The sequence below is a fragment of the Sturnus vulgaris genome, chromosome 2 (genome assembly GCF_052056855.1).
Source record: "Sturnus vulgaris isolate bStuVul1 chromosome 2, bStuVul1.hap1, whole genome shotgun sequence".
Lineage (NCBI taxonomy): Eukaryota > Metazoa > Chordata > Aves > Passeriformes > Sturnidae > Sturnus > Sturnus vulgaris.
The window spans coordinates 32525072-32537792 of NC_142244.1; the positions used below are offsets into that span (position 1 = coordinate 32525072).

The window sequence follows — 12721 nt, forward strand, 5'->3', positions numbered from 1 at the left end:
AAGGAACTAAGGTCCCAACCTTCTTTTTTCCTCTGTAAACTGCCATTCTCTTTTTCTGACTGTTCAGCACGACAAGTCTATTCAGATAAAATCAAAAGTGAATCCCACACAGACTGCACCCCACATCAGCCAAAGGGCTTGCTAAAGGTTGCTGTTTCACTCTTCTATTTAGCTGGAGAAATCTGCCATATAGTAACATAAAGCAGGCAGTCTTATAAAAGTAAAGGAAAGAAAGTACCTTAAATCATGATGGGGGCAGGGGGAAAAAAAAGGGCTTCCTTATCTATCTGCTCAGAATGGCTCTTGGCAGATTTGTTGTTCTAAATAAAGTGATAACAGCTGGTCCAGGAAGGACTCCACAGGCTTGCATATGGTGAGGGGGAAGGCAATGCCCACACACTCCAAAGTGTAAGAAGGAAACTTGCTTCTCCTTCTTATCCTCGGTTGATTCTTCAGTCTTACTAAGAACACCTCTCTGCGTTATCATCAGTAGAAATCTGCCCTTGAGCTATTGCTTTTGTTCTGTGTTTCATCTAGAACGCGGTGGCAGCTCTGTGCCATGGTGTGCGTCTGTTCTTAGGAAGGGAGAACATGTACAGGGGAGAAGGGCTGGAGAGGACTCCAGGCAGAAACACCAAGCAAGGGGACACGAGCTGAATGTGGCTTCATTCAGCTTCAGACAGGACAGCAACATGTTGTCAGCAGGAGAAGAGACACGAAAAATGATCAAGCCAGAGTTTACAAGGAACATGAGGAGAAAAGAATACCCTTTAACATTATGATTTGGTTGTCATTGGCTGCTCTAGGCTGCTCATGGAATCTCAGGAAGTAAATTACAGGAACCGACTTTTGTAGCTTGATAGACTGTCATTATTTAAAGTTATCCCTTGTATTATTAACCATGATCATCTATCTCCAGCTTCTATGACAATGAGGCTGCAAGGAAGTATCAGCTTTCACTGAATACTATGAAAAATGGAAGACAAATTAAAAAAAAATCCTTATTTTTATTTGGCAAGTCAAATTTCTTTCTTTTTTCTTTTTTTTTTTTTTTTTTTGACTGCTTAAAACTACTATCTGAAACTAAATTATTGACTGGCAGTTTATTTAGACTGTGAACTAGTCATGCTACTGATGCAGACAATTTTAGTGCCATACAGAGCTGCTCTGCATCAGAGCTTACTGTCTCTGGAGCAGCACTAAATGAATGTAGTTACATTTCTCTCAGAATGAGCAGGATAAAAGGCACACATATTTTAATTATTCTCAAAGTTTAAACAAATGAAAAGCACTTAACAATTTTAATTGCTTTCTGAGTCTCCAGCACAATGACCTGTATTTTAATAAAGCTATTTTGCATGATTCAAATCACTTCATGAAGCAGGAATTTAAGGTAACATATTGACAACCATTAATTATTTGTTGCATTTGCACTCGGTGTGAACCAGAGTATTTGTACATTTCATGTCCGAGTTGAACTCTTGTTTGAGTAAATCTAACTTTTAAATTGTGTCTGCGGCCAAAACTGAGTTCCACGTGACTTTTATTTTTTAGACTACTAAGTGTAGTGCAGCAACATTTTACACTGAGAGAGATTCTCAGTAGACGCGTATTAAAACAAAGGAAGCACCAGAAGAGTATCATACACAAATTATATAAGCAACAAAAGCAGTTTGCTCTAATGGACTGTCCTAAGCCTGAGATAGGAACACAGTCATGACATTAGAGTGGGTGTTCAGGCTTGGCCAGATTTTAGCCTAATACCACTTCTGGGTGATAGTAATGTACTCTACTTCCTCCTACAAACATTTCACAGAAATACCATTGGCCCTGGGGCAGAGAGTACATTATTGGTAATGATGATACTATTATGACTGCTTTTTCTAGTCAGGACAGGCTCACAGAGCCACATTTTCTCTGTCCCATGACCAGGCTGCTGCTGTTTCCCCTTTTTTTTTTTTTTTAATTTTACTACTATACACTACCAAAAGGGCCAGAAATAACTAGGAGAGAGAGTGTATTAGTTCTGGGCTCAGCTCTCCTCCGTGTGGCATCTTTCTCCTAATGCTGCTGCCTCTTGGTGAAGAAGTGGAGTTATGGTAGAGCTGGCTAGTGACAGCTGCTGCTGTAAGTACCCTGAGAGGCTGAGGCTGTCTCTGGGGGCAGCTGTAACTAAGGACTGAGTGGAGTTTCCAGCCACGTTCTTAGCAGCAAGCACCGGGCTCCTGGTTTCGGCCAGGATAAGGACAATTTTTTGCATTAGCTGGGAGTGGGTGTGGCCGTGGGGGTGTAACCAGGACCAGATGTTCCTCTATACCACCTCTTATCATTGACAGGAGTGGGGGGGAAGGCACTCACATTCCAAGGAAAAGGGCATTCCTTTCTGTTGGGAGAAAACGTATCAGAAACTGCCAATTAGATCCGTATTTGTTTATTGTCGCTTCCCATGTAAATCGTCCGCCTCACACCTTTTGCTGTTAATATTGTTGCTGTTACTGTTCATTTTATTATCTCACTCCTGTTTCCAGTAAGTTGTTCTTATCTTAACTGATGATCTTTGCCTTTTGTGGTTCCAATTGGAGGGGGAGCGAGTAGCAGCATTGTGGCAATACCAAACTAGAGAACACCATTCCTAAATCATGACAAGTGGTCACTCCCACTCCAGTCTGAGAAGCTAACTGTGTGAGAAGAGGCTGCTACGAGACCATCTCTGTGAGAAATTATTTACTCTCCCAGCTCTGTGAAATGTTGGCTAGGGCCAAATATTGCTGACACGGAGAGCCAATGAAAGAATGGCTGCCTAAGGGGAAGGGGGAAAAAAAGTTCTCTCACCTTGGCAGGCTCGTTCATCACCCACAGGCTGGTAGCCAGCCTTGCAGGTACATCGTCCAATGGCCACCATCCACTCCCCTTCTCCATTGCAGTGCAGGCGAACGCTCGAGGACCCCGTCGTGCTCGTCTCTTCAGCGTTGGGTACGCACGTCCCCGGAGACTCCACCAGCGAGGTCCTCTCCCCGCCAGCAAACGTTTCAGGAAAGGAGGCAAATCCTTTCACCACAGCTGGGCACTTGTAGAAAAAGACTTGGACTGCCACCAAGGACATGCAGGCTCCTGAATCCTGGAAGGCCAGGTAGAAGCCATGCTTGGTGAGCGGCCCAAAGCTACGCACTTTAACATTCATCTTGACCTCCTTCCCAGTGCTGTCCACCTGGGAGAAGCTTTCATCAGCTGCAATCGTATCCACTTTGGTCCAGGGGCCCTCACGCCACTCCGGCATGTCCTGAGAGGCTATGTCAGCCTCCGACTGGTGGTAGTAGAGTGTGAAAGTCTCCTTGCAGGACGAGGCCACGGTGCGCATGCTGGCACAGTCCCGCACTGAGAAGCGGAGGCGGACGTGCACCCGGTGGGCTCCGCGCCGCTCTATGAAGTGAGTGCGCAGCCAGTTATTCTGACCTGGCTCTGCCACGTTGCACACTTGAAAGGTTCGGATCAGGCGCTTCTTGTCATCCAGGACACTTACCTCATCCCACTACGATGGATATAGAGGAGAAAAAAGAAACAGTTAAAAAAAAAAAAGGATTCAGTATTCAACTTCACTAAAAATACAGGACAGGTCTTTGTCTTCCCCTTCTCCTTGCCGTGTCTGTGACAAAATTTGAACTTGTTGATGCCATGTGCAGCAGAGCATTCTAGACAGAGTATGACCCAGTAAAGAAGAGCAGTCAAAGCTCTGAAGTAAGAACTGTCGTGACAGAAAACATAAATCACGCAAACTTGGTTGCAAGATACAGAGAATCTTTAAATGTGAGAATCACACTTTCTTCCTTCCTATTTTCTTATCTCTTATTTCCAGAGACAAAACAAAGGACACAAACAAATGAGAAGAGCAACAAGACACTGTTCTCTGGAAAACACATTAAAGCAGAAGTCCCTTCTACCCAACTTTACCACAGTGGGAGCTGTGCTCTGACATCTCTTATGCACATAAACTACTCAGCATGGCCACTACAGGGGCAGGGCCAGATGTGGTTTGTGCCTGGAGGAAGGCACAAGGGAGGGATAAGGAGGGGTGGAAGCAGGCTCCTGTACAAAGCTGCAAGACAAAACCCTCCTTACCCTCTCAACAAGCTTTACAGAATAGGTACAAGGCCCTGGGTATGACAGAGGACATGCAAAGTGAAACAGAAGAGAAGGAACCTGCTCAAGCATTCTCATCTGCATTAAGACCATTTGCCAAGAAGAAACAACAGGAAGTTATGGTGATCTGCAACTTTTTCCAGTATGAAACAAAAGCACCCATTTGCAGACCAAAACATCTCTAGGCAAGTCTGCAGCCTCCCTGGGCCTCAGTTTAGCTATGAGGATGGAAGAGCTTAGTACAGCCTTCAGACTACTATCCACGCCTGCTTTTTCACATGGCTACAAAAAATGTCCCAGCAAAAACTGCAAAGTTGATCAAGAGAGTTTTCAGGGCCCTGGGAAGAATGTTAAAAAATTCAGGAGCATGGGCAGTGTTTTTCTCAATCTTTTCAGTTAGCAGTAAGGCACTTTGAAAGAAATAAATGATGTCAAGACATCAATACTGGCTTCAGGACTCGTGCCTCTGCCAAAATGCTTGGGTTTGTAACCATATAAGAATCTCTGAGACATAGGGTGTGCTGGGACATGACAGAATCCCCTGTTCTGATGGAAGAAATCGATTTTTGCTCGCAAACTGGAGGGACCGATTGAGCGATTTAACCTTTAATCGATGGAGGAAAGGCACACCAGCAGGAGACCTGAAGGTAAACCAAGGGTCAGTATAGCATAGACTTAGGATGGCAGTGCTAGTTGGGATCATGTACACTGCTCCTGGGAGCATGGAGGGCTCAGGAGCACAACTGAAATGTTTGTATACCATGGGGGCATTGGGCAATCATTCATGGCACAAAACTTAACAGTAACAATGCCAGAAAAATGCCAGATCCTGCACCTGGGATGGAGTAACTGCAGGCAGGAGTACAAACTGGGAGAGGAGTCTGAAGAGTGTCCTGCAGGGAGGGCCCTGGGGGTGCTGGTGGGCAGCAGCTCCGTGGGTCAGCAGGGTGTGCCCGGGCAGCCCAGAGGGCACAAACCATGTCCTGGGGGAATCAAACACGGCAGCACAGTGGGGCAGAGGGGAGATCATCCACTGTGCTCAGCACTGGTGCAGCCTCACCCAGAGTGCTGGGAGCACCTCTGAGCACCACCACTCCAGAGGGGTGGGAAAGTCTTAGAATGTGTGCAGAGGAGGGAAACAAAACTGGTGGAAGGGCTGGAAGGTGTGTCCTGAGAGGCATGGCTGAGGGTTTGTCCAGTTTGGAGAAAAGAGAGGCTGAGAGGTGATCCCCCTTGCTCTCTGTAGCTCCTTGAGGAGGGGAAATTGAGAGGGAGGTGCTGATCCCTTCTCCCTCAGAGTCATGATAGGATGCAGGGGAATGGTTCAAATCTGCCTCAGGGGAAGCTCAGAATTGACATCAGGAAACATTTCTTTGCCTAGAGGGTGGTCAGACACTGGAACAGGCTTCCTAGAAAGGTGGTCAATACCCCAAGCCTGTCAGTGTGTAAGAGACATTTGACAGTGCCCTTTATAACATGCTTCAACTCTTGGTCAGCCCTTAAATGGTTAGGCAGCTGAACTAGGTGATTGTTGTAGGTACCCTCCAACTGAAATATTCTATTCTATTCTATTCTATTCTATTCTATTCTATTCTATTCTATTCTATTCTATTCTATTCTATTCTATTCTATTCTATTCTATTCTATTCCATTCCATTCCAGTCTAGTCTATATGGAGGGGTGGCCAGAGAACTCTTTAGTATCTCTGGAAATGAGTGAAAGGAAGAGGGTAAGGAGGTGGCAATAGCATCCCACTCAGCATCCTTCTCTTTTAACAATCTGGCTTTGCACCACCTACTGTGTTCAAACTGGTCATATGTACAAAATCTATAAACCAAGTCTCACTGCTTCCAGTCTCCCTTTCTTCATCAGCTGCATGAACGTCTTCCCAGCACAGGTAGAGTCAAGAAGAGGACAAGGGAAATATTTACCCCATCAGAAGGGTGTGCAGTCCAGCCAATCTCTGAGGTCTCTCGAGTTGTATCCAGAAGTATTTCTGTTTGTATTTAAAAAAATTAAATTAAAAAAGTATTTTGTGCTATTCCACCTCAGACTAAAATCTTACCTGTTCCTCACAAGATTTTCTTGTAGAGGGCTTCCATACACCAAAAATAAACATTCATGTTTTGCAATTAAATATGACAGGTTATGTCCATACTAAGAAATTAAGAAAGGCCAAGACAAGGGCAGAGGCAATGGGAACATTATCAAGCTAACTCATGATTCTCAAGTTGCTTGTCAATATTTTCACCAGACTTTCCCAAGCAAAGTATAAGCACACTGACAGAATGGAGCAGAGTTATCATAATGAGCAGTTCAGATGAGGCCACTCTCTTTTTGGAAAGGAAAGGTGGGACACAAGATGAGCTACACGAATGCATGCCAGTCTCCTTAGAACTATGGTTGCCCATTTTATTTGCACGTGTAAGTGTGGACATGAGGCCAAGACATGTTTGTTCACAGATCTGGAACCAAATTTCTTTGGGAGTTTAAAACTATGACCCAGCTGATGCTGTAATGGATTCACTTTGTTCTGGAGCTGGGCATTACATTGCAGGCCTGTGTAGGAATTCCAGTATGAAATAATCTGCTGCATTACACTGCTCAAGAGTAGGGTACATGCAGAACTTCACAGGCCTAGTTTATTCCCACAGGTAGTCTGCATTTCCATTGTTATTGAATCTACACTGGAGACAGATGCTTGCCTCAACTGCTCTTGGACACGTAATTCTCTGCTTGGGTACAAGGAAATACAGAAGAGACTTTGGCAGTACAAAGTATAAACAGTATTCTCCAAAAGAGAATGTCAGGGTCTGAGACCACTGCGGTATGTAAATGTGCTCTTCACTCTGTATATTTAGGACAGAGAATAAGAAAATGAATCAGTTGAATATGTATTTACATATGTTGATATATACTGTATAAATCAACTGGCTTTTCCTAAATTCCGGGGAGCTTTATTTGCTTATTTTGATTTTCATATTTTTCTCTTACTGCTTTAAAAAAAACCCTCAGAAAACAGATTAAAATAGCTAACCCAAAAATCTAACATCAACAGCCAGCTTACTTACAAATAAGATTCAAGATCCATTATTAAACCTTGCAAAGGTTTAATAATATGATTGTTCCATGCTTTATGCAGGAGAGAGATCTTCAATGTTTTTTATTTCCAGTTTATGGATTGCTTATGTCACTATCCCTACCAACACATCTGGGGATTCACTCCACATTAATCACTGGAAAGGAAAGACTAGGCTCATCCTAAAGTAGACATGATCAAGTGAGCAAGTTTATACAGACCTCAGCCTTCACCAATGCCCCTGAACTACATTCCCTATATTCCTACAGGACATTTTATACTTTTTAGACCTCCCTGAAGATGCATCTCCTTGATTCAAAAGCAGTGAAAAATACCTGGGCTGCCTTGCCAAAACTGGAAAGAACTAATGGTTACAGCTGAAGTACAACCCCACTAAAATTATGTAACAGACCTCAGGAAATGCTGAGCTGCTCAGTTCTCAAGGATGGCTCAGCTCAGACAGCTCCTCTGAGCAGCAGAACATCTGCAAAAGGCCTATGCCTCCCTGAGGCACAATATTCCCTAGGCTGTCCTGGCAGCAGAGGAACTTGGCATTCCCCCATGCCCATTACCTTCTCAATTACACAGTCTGGCACAGGGATTGCACGGTGTCAAGTCATTACTTTGCCACTGGGATCCCAGACATAGTCTCGATATGCTGAAATAATACACAAGGCCATTTTTCAACATAGAAAGAACTTTTTTCTAATCAGATCTGAGTCTCCTGTTTGCCAAAGTACAATGCTTCTACCCCATGGAAACTCTAGAAGAAAGTAAAATAGAGAAAAGTTAATCAGGGCATGGAAAGCCATGCAGAAAGTGAGAAAGGAATGGAGAAGAAAGAAATAGAGAAGACTTGCTCAGTAGCCTGTGCTCTGCCATGTCAAGCATATTCTCCAGACAACTTCTCACCAGTGAGCAAGGAAGTATTTACCAAGCACATGAGTATTTTACAAGCAAACAGAAATAGGCAGCCTGAAGCAGACAGAACTGTTCCTTTCACAGTAAATACTTTAAGTCAGAAACCACTAGAAAAATAAGAAAAGTACACAAGAATTTTGTGTGCATAAATCTTGTTTTGCAATCTAGAGCCAAAAGTCCCTCACTATTTTTCTTCTTCCTCCCTCTCCTACTGGCTGTATGCCTTGAATCACATCTCCAGTCACACTAGATGCATGCACACTCATAAATCTAACAAGCTGTTAAACTGCTCTCTAGCTCTGAGGACAACAGGCACAGTATGGTTCATGTTCCCATGGCTAGAAACTCCAACCCCACAAAAGTGCATGGCTGCATCCCAACCACCTCCCAGGAATGGTCCTCAGTCCATCCTAACCTCTGACCTATGTGTAGGCATTGTTTGTGATAAGACTATTTGGCATGGGCCAAACAAACCCTTGGCTGTGCTCATAATTTAACAGTATGAATGACTCCCTATGTACAGGTATAAACGCTCACTCTGACACTTTATTAGCACTGATGACTGATGTAGCATTCCACATCCTCACTGTATTGGGCCAGACCAGTATTCTGCTGCTGTTCAGTGCAGATAGAAATTATCTGTTCAGTTGAATTTACCACCCGGGAAGAAAACGGCTTACACCCTTTCAACAAATCTCAGAATCAAGGTCTTGCAAGATAGAGTTAGACCCAGGCTCAGTCCAGCCCATGATGATGCTAGAGGCAACACTGATTGAGGTATCTCAGGGGATATCATTGGAGCAATATTCCACTCTGCATTAAAAACGAGCAATAGGCAAGATATCTGAGCAATCTAGAGGTTTTCAAACATGTGAAATTATGACAATTCTACAGTTTTTCTTTCGCTCCTGGTTCAATCTCAGTTTTGAAGAATGATATTCCAATTTCATATTACAAGCGTTATTTTAGTTCAAGGAAGATAAAAATAATTTATGAGAGATACTCCAGTATTTCTCTTCCCTAAAGTAAAAAGAAAAAAACATCACTTTTTATAGTAGAGTCAAATGGGTTCACTACACTCTGCAAAATCGAAACTCTTATTTGAGTATCCTCAGTTCTTGCAGGTCAGAAAGGGTGAAATAAAAATCCCAAATACTTCAGCTAGTGCTATTCTATATTTACATCACAAACCAGTCTCTTGGGCTACATTATGCTATAATGTCAACATCCAGAAAAACTGGGCAGAGGCTGGAAGCTGCTATTACAGATCAGGCTGTTCAGAATAGGCACGTTAATCATTTTCAGTATTTGATGTGCCTGTACTTTCAAGCAAGACTATTAAGCGTTTGTGTTGCAGGGAAAATGATCCCCTGATGCAAGAGGATGACAATTCACCCAAGGATGATTGACCCTTAGACAACCTTCATGGAGACAGAGATGGCCTAACAGCTTTCTGGATTGAAGAACATTTGCCCTCAGTGTCTTAACAGTGCAGTGGTGCAAGAGGGAATTATACAACCAAAACCCTGCAAACTACAGCCACGGACAAGAGAGCCAATCCTGAGAAGAGAGTAAAAGAACTCCTTTACCTGTGTGTTGAGAATCTGGTACTAAAACTGTAGAATCACAGAATGAAACAAGCTGGAAGGGAGGTACAGAGGTCATCTTGATCAACATCCCACTCAAGGCCAGGCTAAATTACAATAGGTTGCTCTGAACCTTGTCCAGTTGAATTCTGAATATATCCAAATGTACACTGGTGGAAGGTAATGGGCACTATGGTAAAAGGCAACATTCAGAGAGTTTGCTTTGCTATGCAGCTGAATGCCCCAAGCAGCAAAACTTGCTCGCTTAACAGACTTGAAAAGAACTGAAACATTTCTGAGCTTATTCTCCTTCTATGATCATGTCCTGAACAAGCAAGAAGAGTGTGAATGCTCTCTAAGAAGGCTGGGAAGAAAAAGCTTTCTCTGGGCTCGTGCAAAAAAAGTGTTAGGAGTTGTCAAATCCAGTAACCTCACACAAGCCAGGCTGCTGCACCTCTGTGGCCCCAGGTACAACCAATAGCAGGGTTAAGTGGGTATTCCCAACAGGCACACACACGAACACATGCAGGCACTGCACATCTATGAATGGCCAGCCACAAAGATAAGCACAGACAGAAGCACTCACCAGGCATGCAAACAGAAACAGCACCACCAACAGCCTCATCCTGCTCCCCTTTCTGGCTGGTCAGGATTAAGGTCTGTTAGTGGGAAATATATATGCATTTATATACAATGTGTATCTCTGCAATAATTGTCCTTAAAGATTTGGTCTCCTGACCTCTGGCACTGTGGTCTCTCCATATGCTGACACCTGAAACTTACAGCCCCACTCCTGGTGTGAGTAGTCAGGCAGCCTCACTCACTCATGCATCCCTTCACACAGACACACGAGGCATGCTATGGATCCTCTACTTTAAGGCTTTAAGGGTGCAGCCTACCCAGCAGCTAGCCCTGGGTGCTTGCTCTCCTGCGTTTGCTATTCTGTGGATCCCTCCATGAAGTGGTCTTTGGCATTTAGCCTATCCAGGAGTTGGCCCTGGGATGATCTTGTCTCCGGGTGCACTGAGATACACGACACATGGACAGTACACTCAAAGAACCCCCAGAACTTATGGTGACCAGAATAGCTGATCTGGACCTCCTGATGGTTGACCTTCCCTCACTAGATAAATCCCTCCATTTGTGTCACTCACAGAGACACACACATTCAAACTGGTGTCTCGTTCCTCCTCCAGACTCTGCTCTTTCCTTGGCTTCCAACCCACTAACCTCAACATCAAGCTAGTCCAGCTTGATATAAAGATCACAGACTCACTAATACAAGCTCACTCACTTCAGCTGCTTGCATCACAGATGCACAGATCCTATGACCTGTGCTCCACCTTGAGTTCCCAGCACTTGATTTTCATCCATTCCATGATCTCCAGCTGCTGGTAGCACTGACTCATGGGCAACTCTGACCTGTGGCTCAACTCCAGTTGCTGGTATATAAATGTGCATGCACACACACACACACGCACATAAAACAAAGGCCCCTCACCCAAGTAACTGGTGAAAAATGGAATTTAATAAGAAGATAGGCTAGACTGTAGTGATCAGATGCCTGACAGCCATACTGACCTACAGCTGGTGTGTGTGACTGGCCCCTTATCTCTCTGCTTTCTCACACTTAATCCTCCCTTTCCACACCTATGGTTACTCCCCTAAACAACCCGCAGTAAATTTGGCAGATTATCTTCCCTACATCCCATAATAAATCCCATGCCCCTGCTGGCAATAATCTCCTTCAATCTGAAAAGCAGTCTAGAGATCACTTCCATTGATTTAACTTAATGGGTTCCATTCCCACCCCATGGACTGATCACACTCCCGTGATAGCTCTCAGAGAAGCAGGGCCAGGGCATTTATTTCTCTGTTAGGTTACTGAGATTCCCCTGCCTTTCACTGTTCTTCTGTGCTCCTTTGAGCATGGGGAGAGGACACTTTCATCAGGAACCTTTTATCACTCACATAAACAAATATATTTATGCATGGGGTCTATATAATCAGGAGACAAAATACAGTGAAACCTTTGGGAAGCCTTAAATACACTAGAACTTCTTCCAAAACAAAACAGCAATTGTAGTGAAGTAAATATATCAAGTGCTAATGACATATGCAACTGTAATAAGTATTCTGTTTTTCAAAAATAAGTTGATTAAACAAGTTAAAAACCAAACAAAAATAGCAAAAAAAATTCTACTTGTTCACAACTATCCAACACAAATGTTGCTGTTATTTTCTAAAAGAAAATGTCTTAAAGTTTAGCTATAACTTAACATGAAAAAACAAGCTACAGAGTTATAGAATATGCCTACTAATATAAGAGAATATATACAAAGTCAATCTATATGAGACAAATTAGTTCAATTTTTTTCTTGTATAAAGCTATATTGTCAATTCTGCAATGAATGATCCTGTATTACTTCAGCAATGCTACCTCTCAAATGCAATTAATTTTAGAAAAGCTATTTGGAATCAATGGGATATGTGTTTAGTAAGTTCCATGAAGTATAATGTAATTTAACTGCTTGCTATGTCAGAGCAAAATGCTGACACTATCAGAACATCAAAGTTGTCATCTGCAAGGAGGAATTCTCACACTCCAACCAGGAGTTATGCACCATCTGTGAAAGAGAGAAATGACAGCCAAATGGTGTAGGATATGGAAATACACAGCTTTTTGCAAGGTAACACAGTTTATAAGCTTTATGAATGATTGTGTATTTTTCTCTTTCCCAGCCCCTTTCTTTTGTTAAAGCTCTAAGGAAACTGTCAGGATTAGCATGATGCACTACTACTGATGTCAGAAAATGCAGACATCAAGAAATTAAAATAAAAAAGTTCCAACTTTGCATATGAAATCAAGTTAAATTACTATCTACAACTTTCCTAGTGATACAATATAATACCTACTCTTCTACAGCTTAAGAAGTTCATTCTCCCAACACCCACTATTAAATCTAGAACTTGGGTCCAACTGCCACTGCCATCAAAC

At 43.1% G+C, this 12721-nt stretch overlaps 1 protein-coding gene across 3 annotated transcripts in view; it reads right to left on the reverse strand.

The window, feature by feature from the left end:
• LOC106863056 (ephrin type-B receptor 5) overlaps window positions 1–12721 on the reverse strand; it is a 64514-nt gene that overhangs the window by 29506 nt on the left and 22287 nt on the right. For all 3 annotated transcript variants that reach the window (XR_015801262.1, XM_014892377.2, XM_014892378.2), the window contains exons 3-4: window positions 6069–6133; window positions 2833–3529 (exon numbers count right to left, since the gene is read on the reverse strand). Coding sequence is in view for 2 of the 3 variants with exons in the window: in XM_014892377.2 (XP_014747863.1) it covers window positions 2833–3529; window positions 6069–6133 (762 nt within the window). In the remaining variant the exon portion in view is untranslated. The remainder of the gene's footprint in view (window positions 1–2832; window positions 3530–6068; window positions 6134–12721) is intronic.